This window comes from Rhinoderma darwinii, chromosome 1 (assembly GCF_050947455.1).
Source record: "Rhinoderma darwinii isolate aRhiDar2 chromosome 1, aRhiDar2.hap1, whole genome shotgun sequence".
In the NCBI taxonomy this organism is placed as follows: domain Eukaryota; kingdom Metazoa; phylum Chordata; class Amphibia; order Anura; family Rhinodermatidae; genus Rhinoderma; species Rhinoderma darwinii.
In genome coordinates, this window is record NC_134687.1 from 340,303,418 (window position 1) to 340,325,665 (window position 22,248).

General features: G+C 43.8%; 1 protein-coding gene across 1 annotated transcript in view; it reads left to right on the forward strand.

The window, feature by feature from the left end:
• Positions 1 to 21,859, forward strand: part of ACER2 (alkaline ceramidase 2) — a 31,864-nt gene extending 10,005 nt beyond the window's left edge. The window contains exons 3-6 of the mRNA XM_075851754.1: positions 6,818 to 6,959; positions 9,822 to 9,959; positions 14,473 to 14,610; positions 20,899 to 21,859. Of these exons, the coding sequence (XP_075707869.1) occupies positions 6,818 to 6,959; positions 9,822 to 9,959; positions 14,473 to 14,610; positions 20,899 to 21,085 (605 nt within the window). The 3' untranslated portion in view covers positions 21,086 to 21,859. The remainder of the gene's footprint in view (positions 1 to 6,817; positions 6,960 to 9,821; positions 9,960 to 14,472; positions 14,611 to 20,898) is intronic.
• The last annotated feature ends 389 nt before the right edge of the window (positions 21,860 to 22,248 follow it).

Consider the following 22,248-nt stretch of genomic DNA (forward strand, 5'->3'; position numbering starts at 1 on the left):
TGTGGGCATTGGCGCACAAAATTACCCTTGAGGTCACAATACATCTGCGCTGCTTCTCCTGTTCAGATAACCGGACTTTGTCTACCTGCATGGGCTCTTCAGTTAGCGCACTAGGAGTGGACAATAGTGGTTTCTGGACTGATGGTGCTGGTCTGTGGACCCGGCTCTCCTGACGAACCTCTTGAGAGCGCTCCCGGATTCTCATATCAACCCAGGTGGCTAACAGGATGAGGGCATCCAAGGTAGAAGGAAGGTCGCGGGCTGCCAGTTCGTCCTTGATGTGAGAGGACAGTCCCTGCCAGAAGGTCGCTACCAGTGCCTCATTGTTCCATGCCAGCTCGGCTGCTAGGGTACGGAAGGAGATAGCATACTCCCCTACTGTGGAGCCTTCTTGCTTGAGGGTCAACAGAGTGGCTGCGGCAGAGGATGTTCGATCCGGCTCCCCGAACACGGCATGAAAGGACTCCAGGAACAAGGCTAGGTCCGCGGATACAGGTCCTTGTTGCTCCAAGAATGAGTTCGCCCATGCGAGGGCCTTGCCGGCGAGGAGGGAGATAATGAACGCCACTTTGGCCTCCTCGGAGGGGAAGAGATGAGGCCGTAGCCTAAAATGCACCGTGCATTGATTGAGAAATCCTCTACATGCTCTGGGGTCACCGTCGTAGCGAGGAGGAAGGGGCAGAGGAACTGTGGATCTGGAACAAACAGGAGGAGCAACGGGCAGTGGCACAGCAAGTAGATCCAGGCGGACCAGGATAGAATTCACCGCCTCAAGGAGTTGATCCTGACGTGTGCGTAGGTCATGTATCTCTGTCTGAATCTTCTGTACTGCGGTCTTGGGCTGGCCAGCGGGTTCCATGGCCTGAGCGTACTGTCACGGACACGGGGTATGTGGACCCACTAGGCCGCTCCGCCGTAGCGGGGAGGCAGCTGACCAGGTCACAGTCTATGCGAAAGTCAGCGCTTTGGTACCTGAAATAGTCCGGACGGTGGCTGTGGCTTCAGTACGGATGGAGGCTGGTGCGGCAGGTGGCGCCAGACGTGGCGGGCAGTATCCGATGGAGCAGAAGACACTGGACGTGACAGACGACACTGGACGTGGCAGAAGGCACTGGACGTGGCAGAAGACACTGGACGTGGCAAATGACACTGGACGTGGCAGACGACACTGGACGTGGCAGACGACACTGGACGTGGCAGACGACACTACTCCAACGCAGGTAGGCACAGGAACTAGAACAATACGGAATACAGGAATGGGTAACAGGGCACGGGCAACAGCTGGAACGGGAAACACTAAGGGACCATTTGCGAGACAGACTGGGATAGACTAACAACGCTCAGGCAACGATCAGAAGGCCTGGGGCCTTCTTATAGACCAGGAAATTAGGGCAGTTGATGATGATGACTGATAATTTGTGCGCGCGCTGGCCCTTTAAGGCCGTGCGCGAGCGAGCGCGCGCACCCTACGGGACACAGCAGGACGGAGCGGAAGTGAGCGCTGGCGTCTCCTAGGAAGGAGGCAGGGACCAGCGCTCACGCATCCATGGCTGCGGGCGTCGGGAGGTGAGTGAACCCGAAGGCCTGCGGCCATGGACGTTACACATAGTTACATAGTCAGTATGGCTGAAAAAAGACACATGTCCATCAAGTTCAACTGAGGGACGGGAAAAATGTCTACACATAGGAGCTAAATTGATATCTTTTTGTTTTTTTTATATATTTAATTTTTTATTTATTTAAAAAAAAACAAAAAAACACACACATAACGGTCAACAGGGAGGGAGGGTGGGAATAGTAACGGCCAAAGACCCACAGTCATAGTCCCTACGGCCAATAAGCTTGAGGGCCTGTAATACTGTCGTCTGCTGTTCATCCATGCTAAGGAATGGAGTTGTGCGTTCGGACACTGCAGTTGGAGCACCAGCTTTGTATTCAGCAGCAATTTGCTTGTCTTTGCACCAAATGTTCGTCAGAACGATTCTTGACACCCTCCTCTAATAATAATAATAATAATAATAATAATAATAATAATAATAATAATCTTTATTTATATAGCGCAAACATATTACGCAGCACTTTACAATTTAGAGGGGACATGAAACAAACAATATCAGACATTACATAGTGACAAAGTTCATTTACAATTCAAACCTGGGGAGTGAGGACCCTGCTCGCAAGAGCTTACAATCTATGAGGACATAAGGGAGACACAAAGTGTAACAGTGTTTGTTCTGTACAATGGTCCGGCCATTTTTATACACATGCGGTGGTAACATAAAGCTGCATGAGCCGGTCACCAGCCAGTATCCGTGTATGACGGACATGAAGAGAAGCAGTGTGAGGGAATCTTATTCTGATGACTAATCTAAAAGGAGGGCCATGGAAAGGAGTCAGATTAGGGAATGTTATAGGCCTGTCTAAATAGATGTGTTTTCAGGGCACCTTTAAAACTGTGGATATTGGGAATTAATCGGAATTGTCTGGGGTAGCGCATTCCAGAGGATGGGTGCAGCACGAGAGAAATCTTGGAGACGGGAGTGGGAGGTTCGGATTATGGAGGATTTTAATCTAAGGTCGTTGGCAGAACGTAGAGCCCGAGTAGGGTGGTAGACAGAGATGAGGGAGGAGATGTAAGGAGGTGCAGCACTGTGGAGAGCTTTGTGGGTGAGAGTAATAAGTTTGAATTTTATTCGGAAGGGGATGGGCAACCAGTGCAGTGACTGGCACAGATTAGAGGCGTTGGTGTAGCGGTTGGTCATAAAGATGAGCCTGGCTGCTGCATTGAGGATAGATTGTAGAGGGGAGAGTTTAGTGAAGGGAAGACCGACTAGTAATGAGTTACAGTAGTCAAGACGAGAGTGAATCAGAGCAACAATGAGAGTTTTGGCTGTTTCCTCCGTAAGAAAAGAGCGGATTCTGGAGATGTTTTTGAGGTGAAAATGACAGGAGCGTGAAAGTGATTGAATGTGAGGAGTAAAGGAAAGATCTGAGTCAAAAATAACCCAGAGACAGCGGGCGTGCTGCTTAGGAGTGATGGTAGTGCCACACACAGAGATGGAGACATCAGGTTTAGGGAGGTTAGTAGATGGTGGGAACACAAGGAGCTCAGTTTTAGAAAGATTCAGTTTCAGATAGAGAGAAGACATGATGTTAGAGACAGTGGACAGACAATCACTGGTGTTCTGTATTAGAGCAGGGGTGATATCACGGGAAGAGATATATAATTGGGTGTCATCAGCGTAGAGATGGTACTGGACGCCAAATTTGCTGATGGTTTGTCCAATAGGAGCTGTGTAGAGAGAAAAGAGCAGCGGACCTAGGACTGATCCCTGAGGAACCCCGATAGCAAGGGGAAGAGGAGAAGAAGTGGAACCAGAAAATGACACACTGAATGAGCGGTCAGAGAGATAGGAGGAAAACCAAGAGAGAGCCGCGTCCTTGAGGCCAATAGAGTGGAGCATGTTAAGTAGGAGTTTGTGGTCTACAGTGTCAAAGGCTGCAGAGAGATCCAAAAGAATCAGGAGAGAGGATTTACCGTCCGATTTAGCTGCCAAGAGATCATTTGAGACTTTAGTAAGGGCAGTTTCTGTGGAGTGTAGAGTGCGGAAACCAGATTGTAAGGGTTCAAGAATGGAGTTAGCAGAGAGATAGCGGATAAGGCGAGAGTAGACCAAGCGTTCCAGGAGTTTGGAGATGAAGGGCAGATTAGAGACTGGTCGGTAGTTAGCAGCGCTGGATGGGTCAAGAGTTGGTTTTTTCAGTAATGGGTTTATAATGGCATGTTTAAAAGCGGAGGGAAAGATACCAGAGGAAAGAGAGAGGTTAAATATTTGAGTCAGGTGACTAGTAACAGCTGGTGAGAGGGACTGGAGGAGGTGTGAGGGGACAGGATCACTAGGGCAGGTAGTAGGATGAGAAGAAGGGAGGAGCCTCGAGACTTCTTGTTCAGTTATTGGGTCAAATGCAGTGAGTGAAGAAGAGGGAGAGCGGGAGGGAAGGGGATCGATGTTACTAGGGGACTGGGAGATAATATCATGCCGGATGTTGTCAATTTTAACTTTCAAATAATTGGCCAGGTCTTCAGCACAGAGATCTGTGATCGGCGTCTGCACTTTAGGACTAAGGAGGGAGTGAAAAGTATCAAAGAGGCGTTTTGGATTATTAGATAGTGTGGAGATGAGGGAAGTGAAATAGACTTGTTTGGCTCGGTGAAGGGCAGAGTTGTAAGTTTTGAGCATAAATTTGTAATGGAGGAAATCTGCATCCAAATACGATTTTCTCCACAGTCGTTCGGCACATCTCAAGCACCGCTGAAGAAAGCGGGATTGAGGCATGTGCCAGGGTTGTCGTCGTCTTTGTCCGGTGGTTCGGAGTGTAGGGGGGGCTGCTTCATCCAATGCATTTTTGAGAGTGTTATTGTAAAGTTTGGCAGCCAGATTGGGACAGGAGAGGGAAGAGATAGGGGACAATGAGGACTGTAGACTGTCTATGAATTTCACAGTGTTAATGGCATGTAGATTTCTGTATGTCTGATACGTAGGGATGACCTGAGGAGGCAAAGAATATTTGATAGTAAAGGAGAGAAGATTGTGGTCAGAAAGCGGGAGAGGAGAGTTAATGACCCCTTTCGTCGACATCTACAGGATCCCCTTTCACTGAATGTTTTTCATTAATTACACCATTCTCAGTATACTCTCAACAGTGTTGCACGAGAAAACCCCACAAGGTTGGCAGTTTTTGAAATACTGTTCCTGGCTAGTCTTGCACTGATGACCATGCCTCGTTCGCTCACATTCGCTCAATTTTTCCATTCTAATGTGGATTAAACTTGCTCACTTGATTTTATGCTGCAGTCCGGGGTCACATGTCAAATTTACATAAATGGAAGCTCCAATCGTGAAAGGGCAGGTGTCTCTAATAAAGTGGCCATTCAGTATATATACATCAGGGGCAGACACATACAACTGAGGGCCCATGGCAATAACATAATCTGAGCTCCATTCACCAGGATACCCACAACTTTCATCGTCTCATATTCAATATGAATAATGCCTGTAAAAATAATATTTTTTTTCTGTTATCCCTTAGGAAAATGGCCAGATATGCTTAAAGGGGTTTTCCAGGAATACAATATTTTTGTACTAATACTCTATGTTAAGATGTATTCAACTTCCTAATATACATTCTGTCAAAAATCAGAACGCATTTGTTCCTATTCACCCTACCTCTGACCGGCCGGAAGTTCTGCTTTTCATCATACTGCTTTTTTTCTTCGACATACGCTCGTGCACGAGCGTTATTATGCAGACAGACCTGTGTCGATACCTCACTGAGTACAGACACATGTCTGTCATTGAAGCATAAGCAGAGAATAAACCGCTCGGGCATTAAGGAGGCTGTGGACCAATAGGATGCCTCACACCCGGGACTTCTGATGTTTACCTGGGTTTGAGGCTTCCTATTGGTCCACAGTCTCAATGCCCGTGTCGTTCATTCTTTGTTTATGCTTCAATACCGGCATAATTCTCTTCAAGTTCATGCTATTTCTCAATGTCTGTGCGTTGCTTGCCCCAATATTTTTTTCGGGGCGGGAAGGGCACGAGCACTGAGGAATACCATGAACTTGAATAAAATTATGCCGGCATTGAAGCATAAGCAGAGAATAAATGTGACGGACCAATAGGAAGCCTCAAACCCGGGACTTTTGACATATACCCGGGTTTGACGCTTCCTATTGGTCCACATGCTCCTCAATACCCGCCCCTTTCAATTCTTTGCTTATGCCTCAATGCCCGCTCCATTTTGTTCGTGTTAATGAAATTCCTCAGTGCTCATGCGCATCCCGCCCCGAAAATTAAGTGTCACTGGAAAACCCCTTTAACTTTCCCCTGCAGCAATGGGTAACATCCCTGGTGGTATATGGCAGTGAACGGCTTAATCGTAGCATCCCTGGTATTCTAGGGCAGTAAACGGTTTAAAGGAGTTCTCACCACAACAACTTATCACCTATCCACAGGATAGATAAGTATTTGATCGCTGGGGCTTCCTCTGCTTTGACCCCCACCGATTAAGAGAATGGGGCTCCTGACTGCCTTGAATGAACTGCAGTTCCATAGAGAAAGAATGGAGCGGCAGCGCGCATGCATGTCCATCACTTTGTCCATTCACGGGTCTTGGGACCCTGTTCTCTTGATTGGTGAGGGTTCCACCAGTGATACACCCCAGCGATTAAACATTTATCACCTATCTTGTGGATCGGTGATAAGTTGTTGTGGTGGGATAACACTTTTTATGATGACATCCCTGGTGGTCCAGGGTAGAATAATAAGTTATATAATTCCCTGTGGAGAGGTTAACTACCTGTACTGAAGCCTGCAGGACTCCTTTCCCTTGCTCCTCCATCTGTGGCTGTAGACTGCTCAGACACACAGATACTGCATTATCAGCTATCAGCCATAGCAGCTATGAGAGACCTGTGGAAAGTGTAAGTAGGGGGAGGGTCCGTGAAAAAGAAGATACTTGTTTTAAAATCCCCTGCGATCAGAGTGGCCCCTGCCCTCCTCTGGGCTCCTCTTAGGTTGCACAGGCTGTATGTCTGCCTCTACTGTGTTCTTCATCCCTCAAAGTTATACTGCCTATACTGCAATGGATTCAGCTTCAACTGCCTGTGATACTTTATTACAGTGTTGTGAATTATTTGTCTATGTCTGGTGCAGTTTAGTTAAAATATATTTAGCCACTTTCTGTGAATACTTAAAAATGACTACTTCAGAACTGTAGTAAAATGAGTGTGTTTCTCCCTTTGTTTATGCAGGTATAGGGTCAGTATACTTTCATGCAACACTTAGTTTCCTGGGGCAGATGCTGGATGAGTTGGCCATTCTGTGGGTACTAATGTCTGCATTAGCAATGTGGTTTCCTAAAAGACACCTTCCAAGAGTCTTCCGTAACGACAGGTAACCAAAGAGAACTTGTCATGTTTTGCTATCAAGTATATTTACATTTCATCTATCTTCTACCACATGTCTACATGTATAGACAACAGTACAACTAGTTTCCGCCATGTTTATGCACTGAGCAGGGGTCTCAAACATGCGGGACACAGAGCCGCTAGTATAGGCTCTGCTCCGGGACTCTGTGGAATCTCCTGACATCGCTGTTCATATAAGTACAGTGATGTCTGGGGCTTCCCAAGAGCTGGAGTCCCGGGCAGAGCACTAGTATAGGCTCTGGGGAAGCCTCTGACATCACTGTCCTACTAGCGCTCTGCCCAGGACTCTGGCTCTGGGGTTGCCCCTGACATCACTGTGCATATATGAACAGTGATGTCAGGAACAGTGGTGGAGTCCCAGGCAGAGCGCTAGTAGCACTGTTCCTGGGACTCTGGCTCTGGGGTTGCCCTGACATCACTGTCCATATTTGGACAGTGATGTCAGGAGCACAGCTGGAGTCCCAGGAAGAGCGCTACTAGCGCTCTGCCCGGGACTCCAGCTCTGGGGTTGCCCCTGATATCTCTGTCCATACATGGACAGTGATGTCAGGAGCAGAGCTGGAATCCCAAGCAGAGTGCTAGAAGCGGCTCTGCTCCGGTACTCCAGCTCTGGGCAAGCCCCTGACATCACTGTCCATATATGGACACTGATGTCAGTGGCTTCCCCAGAGTTCCGGAGCAGAGCCTATACTAGTGATCTGCTCTGGGGTTGCCCCTGACATCACACTCCGGTCCAGGAGGATCCCCTGACGTCACTGTGTTTGGACAGTGATGTCAGGGGCTCCGCCAGCAGAAGAATCCGCGGCCAAAGTGTCAGCAACACTTTAGCTGGGGATTCCACTCCTAGAGGTTTGATTTTCAGACTTTTTTGTAGCAACTCGCATTTTTCGTGGCGTATTTTACGGACGTTATTGGAGCTGTTTTTCAATGGAGTCAATGAAAAACAGCTCCAAAAACGTCCCAAGAAGTGACATGCACTTCTTTTTCGCGGGCGTCTTTTTACGCGCCATATTTTGACAGCAACGCGTAAAATAACACCCCGTGGGTACAGAACACTATAAAACCCATTGAAAGCAATGGGCAGATGTTTGTAGGCGTAATAGAGACGTTTTTTCAGGCGTAATTCGAGGCGTAAAACGCCCGAATTACGTCTGAAAACACTGCGTGTGAACATACTCTGAAAGGGAAAGGTGATAAATGTTTGATCGCTGGGGCTCTCACTTCTTTGATTCCAACTGATTACTAGTATAGGGGTCCCGAGTGCCCTGTTTCTTTTCTCTATGTGCTGTTTATAGTATTCTGCCAATAAAGACTGCAGAGTAAGCAGTGACGATGCAGAATCTACTGCAGCCATTTATGTTATCATTAAGAAGTGGAGGTGAGTTTTGGCAAACTGTGCAGATTTGCTCTGCATAACTGTAGTGCCTGATCATAATGTACCATTTCTTATTTTTTTATGTATTTCTAATTACTGAAAGGCAGTATCTGGTAGATACTAGGGACATTTTGTACAGACTTTTATTTTCAGCGTCAAGGTAGAATTTGTGTCATCTGTATCTGTGTAATACTTATGATTCAATATGATCATCCAATTTTTAACAAAAAAAAACATTGTTGATATTCATGACTTTGAAGTGTACAACGTGTGGTTAGAAAATACATCTTTTCAGTTTTTGAATGAAATAGTAACCCTGATGCACAAATGGCAATTGTCAAGTCTCGAGGTGAATTATTCTTATACTTGGTGGGATGCATTGCATATTTTCACTATTTTCCTTTTACCTATATCTGATCACATTACACAACCCTCCTGGTAGGTCGTCCTAATGCCAGTCTACAATATATATTTTCGCTAAAACTATGACAACTAACTAAACATGAAAATTCTGTTATAAACAGCTTGTGGCATTTCTTTAGAATATAGCACTTTTCCCAATTATTGAGCAGAGTAGTGTATATTCTTAATAAAGTTAAAGGTGTTATGTGTGGACCAAAAATTAATAGCAGTGTACTCACTGCAGAATGTGAGTACACTCACCAATATACATTCTGGACCAGAATTCTAGTTGCACAGACTTCTTTGATGGCGATACGACTCTTCGTCATGTGACCAACCCCGCTGTACTCATGCAAAAGCAGTAGCAGTTGTACAGTGATTACACAGAGTACAGTGTGGACCGGCCACATGACGAAGTGTCGTGTCATCATCAAGGAAGTCTGTGCAACTAGACTTCCGGTAGCCCGCCAGCGCTAAAAAAAGCTAGCAAAATCTCATAATGAGCGCGACAGGGGACAGGAATGTATGTTAGCGGGTGTACTCACATACTGCAGTGAGTACGCTGCTAATACTTTTCGGTCCCCACATAACCCCTTTAAATATTAACTTAGTAAAGTCAGTATTACAGTGAGGCTTCACCTTAGTATAAAAATGCATAAGGGAATATCCTAAATACCAATTCTCTACATATCCTTATTATATGAAATGCAAGAGGATTCCAGTAATTTTTACAACAACCTGTAGACTATTGATTCATAACAGCAAGTCAGATCTTACAAGACTGCAAGGCAAGGAAGGAAGCTTGAAACTCTGCATAATACTACATGTTATTAATGGTTGGGAGTGGCATTGTGCCAGTAACAGTCTCTTTATTCTAGGCATCACTGGGGTCCTAACATTTCGGCTCCCAACAATCACACATTGATCACATTAATAATATTAATCTGCATTTGCTAAAGCCAAGCTTCAGGAGGCCTTAAAAGTTGTTTATACAGAATAAATAGAAAAACATTTGCTAAATGATGTTTTTTTTCATCTCTTTTATCATAGATGGAGATTTAAAGCAGTTGTCGGAGTACTCTCTGGAATCACCACAGTTTTGGCATTTGTCAAACCTGTAATAAATAGTATATCTCTAATGACACTGGGAATACCTTGTACTATTCTACTTATTACTGAGCTCAAGAGGTGAGTATGTTCAAATAAACCATATATGGCTTCTATAAACTTCTCTGTGTGAATTTTAAGAGCTAGAGGTATATGATTTTGACAATGTTGACAGACATGTTAACTAAATGGGGTTAAATAATGTTCTTCACTATTGCAACGTCTGGACATGTAAGTAAATAATGAGTCTCCTAGGATGTGTCTTATGGATATATGTACCAGCCTATAAAATATGGTGCAATCACTTTAATTGATACAGGCAAAGAGCAGTAATGCAGCAACAACAATGGGCTTGACAAAATGCATGATCACCGTACTACAACAAAACAGTATGAATTGTCATAAGGAAACATTTACCAAATCGCAATGGACAAAGGGAAGCAGGGAAACACAAGTAGTGTCGAATTTTTAAAAAAAAGGGGGGGGTGTCCATTCCAATTACAAAGAGTTATGGAACTCAGGTGACAGCTACCTCAGATAGCCAAGTGGGGAATTAAGTGGAATCTTTGTATCGAAGCCACAGACGCCAGGTATTATAAAATTTGTGACTCTGGCTAGTGTAACCAGCAACCAATTCCTCCATCCTACATATCCCGGAAAATGTATTTTACCATTTAGAGATAGTGGGAGAACCGCTAGATTTCCAGTTTCTAGGGATGACCTGGCGAGCTGCTTGAATAAAAAAATGAACCAGATCCCATTTAAGGTAGGAGATAGAACGAGGACATATAGGAAATAGGGCCCATGACTGGGGCAAGGGCAGTAGTAACTTATTGTTTAAGTAATTAATGGCCTTTCAAAAAGAGGTCAATTATTGACAGCTCCACCAAAATACGAGATAGGGTACCCACATCTTCCCTGCATCTCTAACATACCTCATGGCGATCATGCAGGGATTCTGGCGTCCTGTTCCAATGGAATAGTAGCTTGTCATTTTTTTCAGCCTATTAAATAGAATTGCTCTTTGCATATGTTGGCATAGGACACAATCTTAGGAGACAAGCACAAAGTGACACTACAGTCACAAAGAAAATAAACTCTGCAAAACTGCAAGTAATAAATGAGGTTTTGCTGTAATTGGTGGCCATGTTCTGTTAAAGAAGCAGTTCTAGCTAGTATGCAGCAAAATCTGTGAGTCATAAGCGACCATTGGGGGATTTTATTATCTTACAATTTTCTTTAGGATCTGTTTTTTTACTGTAATTGGGGCGGCTCATTGGGCACGGAGACAAACATATCTTACATTACAGTGTATAGATCTCAACGCTGGCTACAACAAAAATGAACAGAGATAACTATATGTTTTGCTAAAAAAAGGTTCCGCTTAGAAATGTAAAAATATTTTTTGTAAATTCTACGTTGTGTACAAGGATTTAACTAACATGCATAGCCTGACACAGAAGGATTGCTCCTAAAACCCTTGTCTGCTGCTTCCTCTGTGCACAGCACTGTAGATGCTGATAAATAGTGCCATTTCAGCACTGTCATTGTTCACAAACATGCGGCCTCATATTTCCTGGAAAGTGACATCTGATCCTTCATGCTGTCCCTCTTACGCAGAATGTCAGATATTGCTTTCGCTAGATATACACTCTTCTTAGAATTCTCCCCACACGTCTTTCACAAATTATTATTTTTTTTAAAGTAATCAGTATATTCTAATCTGCTTGTTACATGCTGCCTGAGGAGATTTAGTAATACACCGAAAAAATGGGGATATAGATATACTCAACAAACCACAAAAAAAGGCCATACTTACTAAATAGATTGGTAGTCACCAGTTCCCAACAGGATGCAGACAAGTAAAAAATGCTACAGAGGGAGGGGGCTCAGGTGCATTAAATAGTGATATCCACTACCACTGGTCTTGAGGGGAGTGGCTGCTCAGTGTTATCACTGCACACAACCAAAGCTTCAAATAATGTGCTTCAAATGATAAGATCTGTAGCATATTTGACTTGTCTGCGTCCTGTTGAACTGGTGTCTACCAACCCATTTAGTAAGTATGGCCTTTTCTGTGTTTTTTTGAGTATATCTATGTCCCCCTTTTTTCTGTGTATTGCTTTTATGTAGGGAACGAAAAATTCTAGCATAGGTTCTCGCAAGACGGTGAGGACCCTTAACGTTGGGTTGCGAGCTTGCGTATTTTTGCCAAAATAACAACTAATACCTCAAGTTTTTCATGGATACTGTTAAGGATCTGCCAGGCACAGCTTCTGTATCCACGCCCATAGGTAATCAGTCTGCACCTTCTTCTATGTCTGTGAGACTGACTCCATCTTCCACCACTCAGGATGGCAGGCTTAGGAGTGGGAGAGCCTATCACAGCCTGGCCAGACGGAGCTAGCTCCCGCCCTCTGTCTATTTATACCTGCCTTTCCTGTTCCTCCTTGCTTCTGATTCTTCTCTGTTGGTTTCCTGGCCCTGCTGCAGCTTCTTGAACTACTTGTCCCTGCTTCGTATTGACCCTGGCTTACTGACTACTCTTCTGCTCTGCGTTTGGTACCTCGTACACTCCTGGTTTGACTCGGCTTGTTCACTACTCTCCTGCTCTGCGTTTGGCACCTCGTACTCTCCTGGTTTGACTCGGCTCGTTTACTACTCTTGTTGCTCACGGTGTTTTGCCGTGGGCAACTGCCCCGTTTCCCTTTGTTCTGTGTTTCCTTGTCTGGTTGTCTGTCGTGCACTTACTGAGTGTAGGGACCGTCGCCCAGTTGTACCCCGTCGCCTAGGGCGGGTCGTTGCAAGTAGGCAGGGACTGAGTGGCGGGTAGATTAGGGCTCACTTGTCTGTTTCCCTATACCTGTCATTACAGATACATTTACTGTATACACTTTTTTCAGGATGCAGCCAGGTCTTATAATGTTGGGAGAGTTTAGTGTGCCATTGTTTGGTGTGGCATGCAGGGCAGCCCGTCTGATCTAATAGTATGGGCGTGACTAATAGGTTGTGATCTGGCAAGATACGCTGCACCTTGCAACTGGCACATTATTTGAAGCTTTCGTTGTGTGCAGTGATAACACTGAGCAGCCACTCCCCTCAAAACTAGTGGGAGTGGATATATCACTATTTAATGCACCTGAGCCCCCTCCCTCTGTAGCATTTTTTACTTGTCTGCCTCCTGTTGGGAACTGGTGTCTACCAACCCATATAGTAAGTTTGGCCCTTTTTTCTGTTTTTTTGAGGAGATTTAGTGCAGCAGTTATTGTGATGCATGTCTAAAGAAGGGACTAAAAGATAAACTGCTCTGTCCAATAGTGCAAATCTCCCAGTGGTTTACTTTGAGACCAGGGGAGCTCAAATGGAATAGAGGGGCCCTTAGAAAAATTCAACATGAGCTGCCTTTCTGTGGGTCATTTTCGGTCCTAGAATAGAAAGTCCCATTACTAGTTTTCTCTTGCCCCCCCCCCCAATCCATTTTGAAGACAAAGGGACATTACCCTCTGTTGTTTGCTAATTCTCTGATATTTATGCAGGATGGAAACACTACAAAAATTCACACTGTTCATGGAAAAGGGGCCAACTTGAGCTGGGGCCTTATTTCTCCATAGATCCCATAGCAGCTCTGAAGGCTGTCTCTATGATAATGATTCTCTTGTTGGCCTCTGTTATAATGTACACTTCAATATATTTCACCCCCACTATATACTGTAAAACTTCCGGGCAAAATATTCATAGATTGAAAGAATAATTGTATTTAAGTAATTTTCAGTGCGTGACTATGGAAGCAGAAGTAACACCTAATTATATTGTCAGTAGGGATTATGTGATCCCTCTCCCCAAGCAATTGTTGAACAGCTTCTTTGTATACTTTTATGTTTTGCTGATGTTTGGATTTCCTATTATAGAGCCATATGTCCAACATATAGGATGATGGAGGCTAAAATACTTTAATGCAAACCCTATTTCATCCTCTATTGTCTTATATGAGGGATATATACGGCACAGTATCAGTAATAGTTATTTTCGTTTGCGAATGTTACCTAATAATATTGGTATTAAAAGGGATTTCCTGGGCTTTTTTCTTTTTTAACCTAACTCTTATGCACGAAGAATAAGAGGGCTTTCCAATTACATGCGTTAAAAAATATAGCTCTCCATCCCTCCCTTTGGTGCCCACTGACCTGAGCGCCGCTGTATGTAAACATTGTAGTGGTGCTTAGGCTTGTACATGGCCTCCCCTCCTCTCTCACGGTCTGTGCACAGAGAGTGAGTCCATGCAGTAACTGTCATAAATTTTCCGTATGTCACATGAAAATTTTCCGTATGCAGTGGGAACATCCTTAAATTGCACAGAAAGTGAAACAGGAGTCTATGTACGGACCTGAGCGCTGTTGCAATGTTTACCTGCAGCAGCGTTTAGGTCAGTAGGCACCGTAGGGGAGGATTTTCTTTTAAAACATGTATTTGGAATGCCCTCTTAGTGTTCATAAATAAGAGGGCTAGATTTAAAAAAAAAAAAAAAACAACAAGTGCGGAAGACCCCTTTAACCACTGTTATATGCCTTATAATCTCATTATTTATATCTTCTAGGTGTGACAACATGAGGGTTTACAAGTTAGGCCTTATGTCTGGATTTTGGTGGACATTGGCACTAGTCTGCTGGATCAGTGATAAGGCATTTTGTGAAATGTGGGCTCATTTCAACTTCCCCTACCTCCATTGTGTATGGTAAGTAGATTAATCATAAAACAGTATATGATGGAATGATAGCAAAGTAATATATGCAGGCCCCTATTTTTTTTGGCATTGTATACAGGCATATATTTGGCAGCAGGAGACAAACATATCTTACATTACACTGTATAGATCTCAAAGCTGGCTACAACAAAAATGAACAGAGATAAATGTTTTGCTGTAAAAAGGTTACGCTTAGAATGACTAAAAAATGTTTTTGTAAATGCAACCTTGTGTACGAGGATTTGTGGGTAACCACTGTAAAGGTGGCATCACACAGAATGATCCTACAGTTGTGGACATAGGATCAGTGCCTTATAAATATAGGTAAGGTTGCCTGCAAGCAACCAAGCCCAGTTTCCCAACTACCAAAAATATATAGTAAAATAAATAACCTTTATTCAGCTACGTATAGCTAGACAGACCACAACAATGGGTTAAAATTATCACTACCTGATGACCGGACGTAAACATATGTTCCCTGTGTTAACAGGCACATGTAGTAATTGACATAGGAGCACTAGTATCTTCCCTAGCCAGTTAGATTATTAAAGTAACTAATATATGACAGTAAGTCTGAACTGGGGGATAAAACCGTAACATCCAATATACAGGCACTAAGGGATGATGAGATGCAGATAATAAATCTATCCCCCTGTCAACTCAATTCTCACCAACTAACCTTGCTTAAGAAGGGCTTGTCATACACTCCAACTCCACCCTATGACGAATTTGTATGGGTAAAGGACATTAACCTCTTTGCACGGAAATTGGCCCCACATAAGTATTTTAAGGGGAATATATCTGAGAGAACATCTCAAGACCGTGCAGAATCCAATACCCTGAGAGATCTGGAGAGCTTGCTCTATGAGAGCGAATTCGGTGTCATGGATGCTGTTGGACCACTTTCGACTCTGCGTCCCAAGTCCAAGCTCACACCTCCATTCTCACAGTATAGCCATATCGACACCTTTGTCAGGATGGTGTGTAATGACCTTAAAAAATTAAAACCTACTAGGTCTAGTACCTTTAGTAATCTTAGTAACGATGAAAGACGGGCATTGGATGATTTATGCAGAGACGATAATTTAGTCCTCAAGCCCTCCGACAAGGGGGGTAATATAGTGATCATGAGCCATGCTGACTATGTCAGCATGGTTCATAGGTTACTTGATGACAATACCACCTATGTCACCTTGGGAGGTAATCCCATGGCTAATTACCTGTCCGAATTGTATACCCTCCTAAATATTGCCAAGAACGAGAACCTCATTACTACTGATGAATTTAAATGCCTCTATAATTCTACTCCTACTTTGGCAACCTTTTACGCGTTGCCAAAGGTTCATAAAGCAACCTCTCCTCTCCCTGGAAGACCCATTGTGTCGGGTAACGACAGCCTAACACAGGGCATCAGTCTCTATGTCAATGAGATATTAACACCATTTGTCTCCTCTCTATCCTCCTACTTGAGGGACACTAAGGACACAGTCACCAGGATCCATGAGATCAATGTTACTCCTACCACTATGATTGCGAGCATAGACGTGGAGTCACTATATACCAATATTCAGCACGATTTAGGACTCAATGCTGTTAAATATTTCTTAAACACCAAAGGCACTCAATTCCAAAGACACAACGATTTTGTTCTGTCACTCCTACGTTTTTTACTTACTCACAATTATTTCATTTTTGATCATAAATATTATCATCAAATTAAGGGCACGGCCATGGGCACAGTCTGTGCACCCACTTACGCGAATCTTTTTTTGGGGTGGTGGGAAGACACCATTGTTTTTTCTGATAATCTTCTTTCTTTCACTTCACATATTTCTTTCTGGGGAAGATACATTGATGACATTCTCATCCTTTGGGATGGGGATGTCAACACTTTTGGTGACTTCATGTCTATGCTCAACGCCAATTCTATTGGCATGAAATTTACGTATGAAATTCATGATCATGCTATTAATTTTCTTGATCTCAAGATTTCCTTGGATCCTGATGGCGGTGTCCAAACGGACATTTTTCGTAAGGCTACTGCGACCAATAGCCTGTTACATTGGCAAAGCCACCACCCTCCTGCCCTTAAGAAAGGGATACCCATAGGCCAGTATTTGAGGGCCAGACGCAACTGTTCTAACGAACTATCCTTTCAAGCTGAATGCGATGGACTCTTCAATAAGTTTAGAGCACGTGGCTACCCAAAAAAGTGGCTACACAGGGCATATGCTAGGGCGAGGGCCTCTGAGAGAAGCGACCTATTATCGAACAAGGGGAATAAATCTACTAAAACCGGATCATCCAGTGCCATTCGTTGCATAGGCACCTTTGATGCCTGTTCTCCCCAGGTTGTCCAAATTCTAAAAAAACATTGGGCTATCCTCACTGCTGACCCTGACCTTAAGGATGCAGTGATGGCTAATCCTAGTGTCACCTACCGTAGGGGAAAGAACTTACGGGAGATCCTAGTACATAGCCATTATTCTAGACAATCTAACACTCCTTCCACATGGCTTAAATCACCATTAAAGGGTTTTCATCCGTGTGGCAGATGCTCTTTCTGCCCCCTGATGCCGACCGTTAAGAACTTCTCCAATCCTATCGATGGTAAATTATACCGAATAGAACAATTTTTTAATTGCCAGAGCAGTGGGGTTGTCTATATTGCCAAATGTCCCTGCCCGAAGCTATATGTGGGTAAAACCATTCAGGAGTTGAGAAGACGGGTTTCCAGACATATAAGTACTATAAATTGTAATGAGGATACGACTCTTTCAAGACATATTGCTAAGTTTCATGGGGGTAACCCTAAGCTGCTCAAGTTCTGGGGCATTGCCCAAATCAAAATGGGCCCTAGAGCGGGTAATCTAGACCGGAGACTTCTGCAAGAAGAGGCGCGGTGGATTCACCGACTTAACACCATGTCTCCCTCAGGTCTAAATGAGGGCTTTACCTTTAGTGCGTTTCTTTGACTTTACAGCAATGAATTGAGATTTCATTTTCTGTTTCATCTCTATCCACACTACTAGGTGGTTGGAGAGACACATATACATATATAAAAACTTCAATACTATCGTGTACCTGCCATATACCAAGTGAATTATAGGTACTTTAAGAATTTTTCCAAATAATATGATGACCATGCATATTCTAATGTTATGGTCTGGTGATACGTTTATAACTATACCACCATCTTGACCACATAGTGGCAGCGGCTTGTTGTCACAGACACACTATATCTACTATTGATCCTGAGATGTTTGTCAGATGTATTACATGTCTTCATATGGGGATCTTTGGAGTACTGTCAAAGCTCGCGAATAGCAGTTTTCTATATATAGGGGATTAGTCTTGCTATTTAATATTTAATATTTCTACCACATTCTATACAGGAGGCGGCCCTTTCTAGCCCTAATTCTAAGTTCGTCTACCCCAGTAATACGCATGCGCTATTTCTCAGTGATATCCTGAACATCAAATCGGAATAATCTACTTGCTTATATTAAAACTCTGCTTGTAATTTGATTTACGGCATAGGTGCTGTCAGTTTAATTCTATACTTATGGTTGTTGTGATATAGGACATGTATGGGTCTCGCTTTTTCTGTTACTATATTAATTTTTGCACTTTGTTTTTTGGTGCAAGTAAATATCTATTCCACCTTTACATAGCCATAGGCCCCTTATCCTTATTCTCTGTAGTACCAACTTGTCCTGAGAATGCACATATGCCGGTCCTCGGCAGTCCAATGATGACAGAAATTTACATACCTCTTTATCCATTGATTAAATCCTGGGCTGGTAGAGTGAACTTGCTGGCACTAAGTTGAAAATTTGTTTATTTACGCATGCGCCCGAAACTCACTCGGACAGTTACTGTCCGGGTGATGTCGATTGCACTAAGTCTTTGTTTCACCGCTATACGCATGCGCCGCTTCCTGTCTCCCATTGGAGTATCTTATCCCCTTGTTTATTCGTTGGTCAGCTACAGCTGAGAGGCCATAGTGTCTTCCTTGCTGTCATAGGCTGCCTGACCTGACACACCCTCAGATCTGTCATCTTACACATCTATATCAGGATCTCTTCCATTTCGCGCCGCCATTAGCCCCGTGTACCCCTGAGGACGCTACTTAGTAGCGAAACATGTCGGGGGGGGGGCTGCTAAGATTTTAAACACTCACCGCTGACCGGACTTACTGTCATATATTAGTTACTTTAATAATCTAACTGGCTAGGGAAGATACTAGTGCTCCTATGTCAATTACTACATGTGCCTGTTAACACAGGGAACATATGTTTACGTCCGGTCATCAGGTAGTGATAATTTTAACCCATTGTTGTGGTCTGTCTAGCTATACGTAGCTGAATAAAGGTTATTTATTTTACTATATATTTTTGGTAGTTGGGAAACTGGGCTTGGTTGCTTGCAGGCAACCTTTTCTTGTGTAATTGTATATTGTGCCCGCCAACTACCAGGGGTCATATCCTTGTACTGTTTTATAAATATAGGTGGTACATTCAGAGGAGACAAAATGTGACAGAACTGGAGCACATCATTGTGATAACATGCCAGGCTAATAGTTTGATTTCTCACGCACTGCAATTCTCATTATAACTCATTGTAATCCACTTTTGCATTAGAGGACATAGTTGGACTAATATTAATACGATCGGTTGATAGGCTCATGTCTTACCCTGTGACAACCTCTTGGTTAAGAATGTATCGTAGTAGAATGAGAACTTGTAAAATGTATCAAAATAATGTATGTTTTCTAAATAACACATGTAAATGAATGCAGAGGTGTAGCTAGGTTCTCCTACACCCGGGGCAAAGATTCAGATTGGCGCCCCCACAAACTTCTTTCCCAACATCTCCTTCCCCCTCGCCGTGTTTGCTTGCTCTACCAATCAATGAGGTGTAATTTTGTTTCACAATTTTTTTTAATGTAACTCGAGCATAAAATTATTTGTACATTTTACAAGCGATATAGTTCTATAAGGGAGATACCATAACAATAAATTAGAAGAAAATAAATTAAAGGGGCCACACACAGCCCCTTCTAGATAGTGCCACACACAGCCCCTTCTAGATAGTGCCACACACAGCCCCTTGTAGATAGTGCCTCACACAGCTCCCTGTAGATAGCACCACACACAGCCCCCCCTTGTAGTTAACGCCACGCAACCCCCCTGCTGTAGATAGTGCCACACGGCCCCCCTTTTAAATAGCGCCACACACAGCCCCCCTTGTAGATAGTGCCACACAGCCCCCCTGTTGTAGATAGTGCCACACAGCCCCCCTGTTGTAGATAGTGCCACACAGCCCCCCTGTTGTAGATAGTGCCCCACACAGCCCCCGTGTTGTAGATAGTGCCACACAGCCCCCTGTTGTAGATAGTGCCACACACAGCCCCCCTGTTGTAGATAGTGCCACACACAGCCCCCCTGTTGTAGATAGTGCCACACACATCCTCCGCTTGTATATAGCGACACACAGCCCCCGCTTGTATATAGCGCCACACTGACCCCCTTGTAAATAGCGCCACACTGACCCCCTTGTAAATAGCGACACACTGACCCCCTTGTAAATAGTGCTAAACACGGCCCGCCTTGTAGATAGTGTCACACAGGGCCCCCCTTGTAAACAGCACAAACACAGCCCTCCTTGTAGGTAGTGCCACACACAGCCCGCTGACCCCTTTGTAGATAGCGGCCCCCTCCCCCCTCCTTGTAAATAGCACCACACTCCCCCTTTGTAGATAGTGCCACACACAGCCCACCACTCTCCTTGTAAATAGCGCCACAGTCCCCACCCCTTGTTAATAGTGCCACACTGTAAACAGAGCAGAGAGCAGTAGCCTACCTCTACCACTCTCCGCTCTGCCTGACGTGACTCAACGCAGGAGCCGAGGAGGTCATACGGCGGACTTCCCTCTGACTAGGGTCAGTGACAGCCAGGGAGTGGACCAGCGAGGTCAGGTGACTGGAGTGGTCCACTCCCGGGCCATCACAGACCCCAGTCAGAACGCTGCCGCATGAACTCCTGGCTCTTCCTAACGATGACTGCTGATGTCCGACATACAGGGCACCGATCAGCTGCTCTGCCACGGCGCCCCCTTCCCTACAACCTAGTTGCCCCCGGGTACATGCTACGCCTGCCCCCCCCTAGCTATGCCCCTGATGAATGTGTGGTGAGCTATAGACAGGGACTTTCATGGATAATAAATAAAGAGCTGTATCGGAGTGGGAAGTTTATTACGTTTCTTATGTCTTGCAGGCACATTCTCATCTGTCTGGCTGCTTATCTTGGCTGTGTCTGCTTCGCTTACTTTGATGCTGCATCTGAAATTCCAGAGCAAGGGCCTGTCATTAAATTCTGGCCAAGTGAAAAGTGGGCTTTTATTGGGGTGCCCTATGTCAGCTTACTCTGTGCTCACAAGAAGTCACCGGTAAAAATTACATGAACTCCAGCAGGAAAATGATGAACATGAAGATCTTTCTCCAGTGCAATCTCTATGAGAATTTAGCAGGCATTATCCCACTGCCATGGGTCTCATTAGGGACTAATAATGACTTATGTTAACGTTCTTCATTGGTGAGATCCTTAGTTGCTGCCAAAATTACAAAAAAAGAATTTGCCTTTTAATTCCTACAAGTACAGTTCTCTTCAGAGAATCTTATTTATGGACACAAGTGTATTATAATATTTTTTGTGTTTAATATATTTTCTACATGGCACTTGTGTGATACAATCTCACAGATGCCTATATATCTGTCACATGAAGGAAGGAAGGAAAAGAGGGAGGAAAATGCAATGGTGGCTTGTATACTATTCCATTTAGGACTATAATAATGTTATGTTGTGTAACTGTCTTCTCTGTTAAAATGGAATCGTACAAGTCGAGCGAAGAAAAATTGCTACTGTTTTGGGCTCTAGTAAAACTCGTGTTAATATGAGGCTCACGTTTCATATCAAGGGTGACTGTTCAATAGTTATCTCTTTTCCTGGTTTTTAGAGAAGATATGGTTCATCTATTTTCTGGGGATGTGTTCTCTCTGGTATGGCGCTATTTCCGAGAGATTTTAAGAGGCTGTTTTTTCAGATTGTGTGTGAAGCTGCTTTGTACAGGCCGCTAGTCAATATATTGTATATATTCAGAGTAATTCAGATGTATAATGTCATTTTTTTCATATAAAGACATTGTTATACATTTATTAAAACAATTGTATTAAGTGTTTATAGTTGTAGGTTACATTTTTCCCAGTCCGTCACGGCTTCCCATAAAAAATACAAAAAATACGCAAGAAACATGATGGGCTTATCGTAAGTCAATGGGATGCACAAGGATTCGTCAGTATACATTTGCAAATGGATCTGGGATATTTGCAGTTTTGAAAGATTTGCTATTGAGGAAAATCTTACCTTTTTTAGTCAAGTCTATCAGCATTGAACCAACAGAAGGGACATTAAATGTTAAAAATATGAAATAATAGGTTACTAACTACAGGGCCCTAAAACTTGGTACATTGTAGTGCACATTTAATATTAACATCATGTGGGTTTTGCTAACTACCTTTTATTCTAATTTAACTCCGACCATGTCACAGGATAGAGTAGAAACTACTC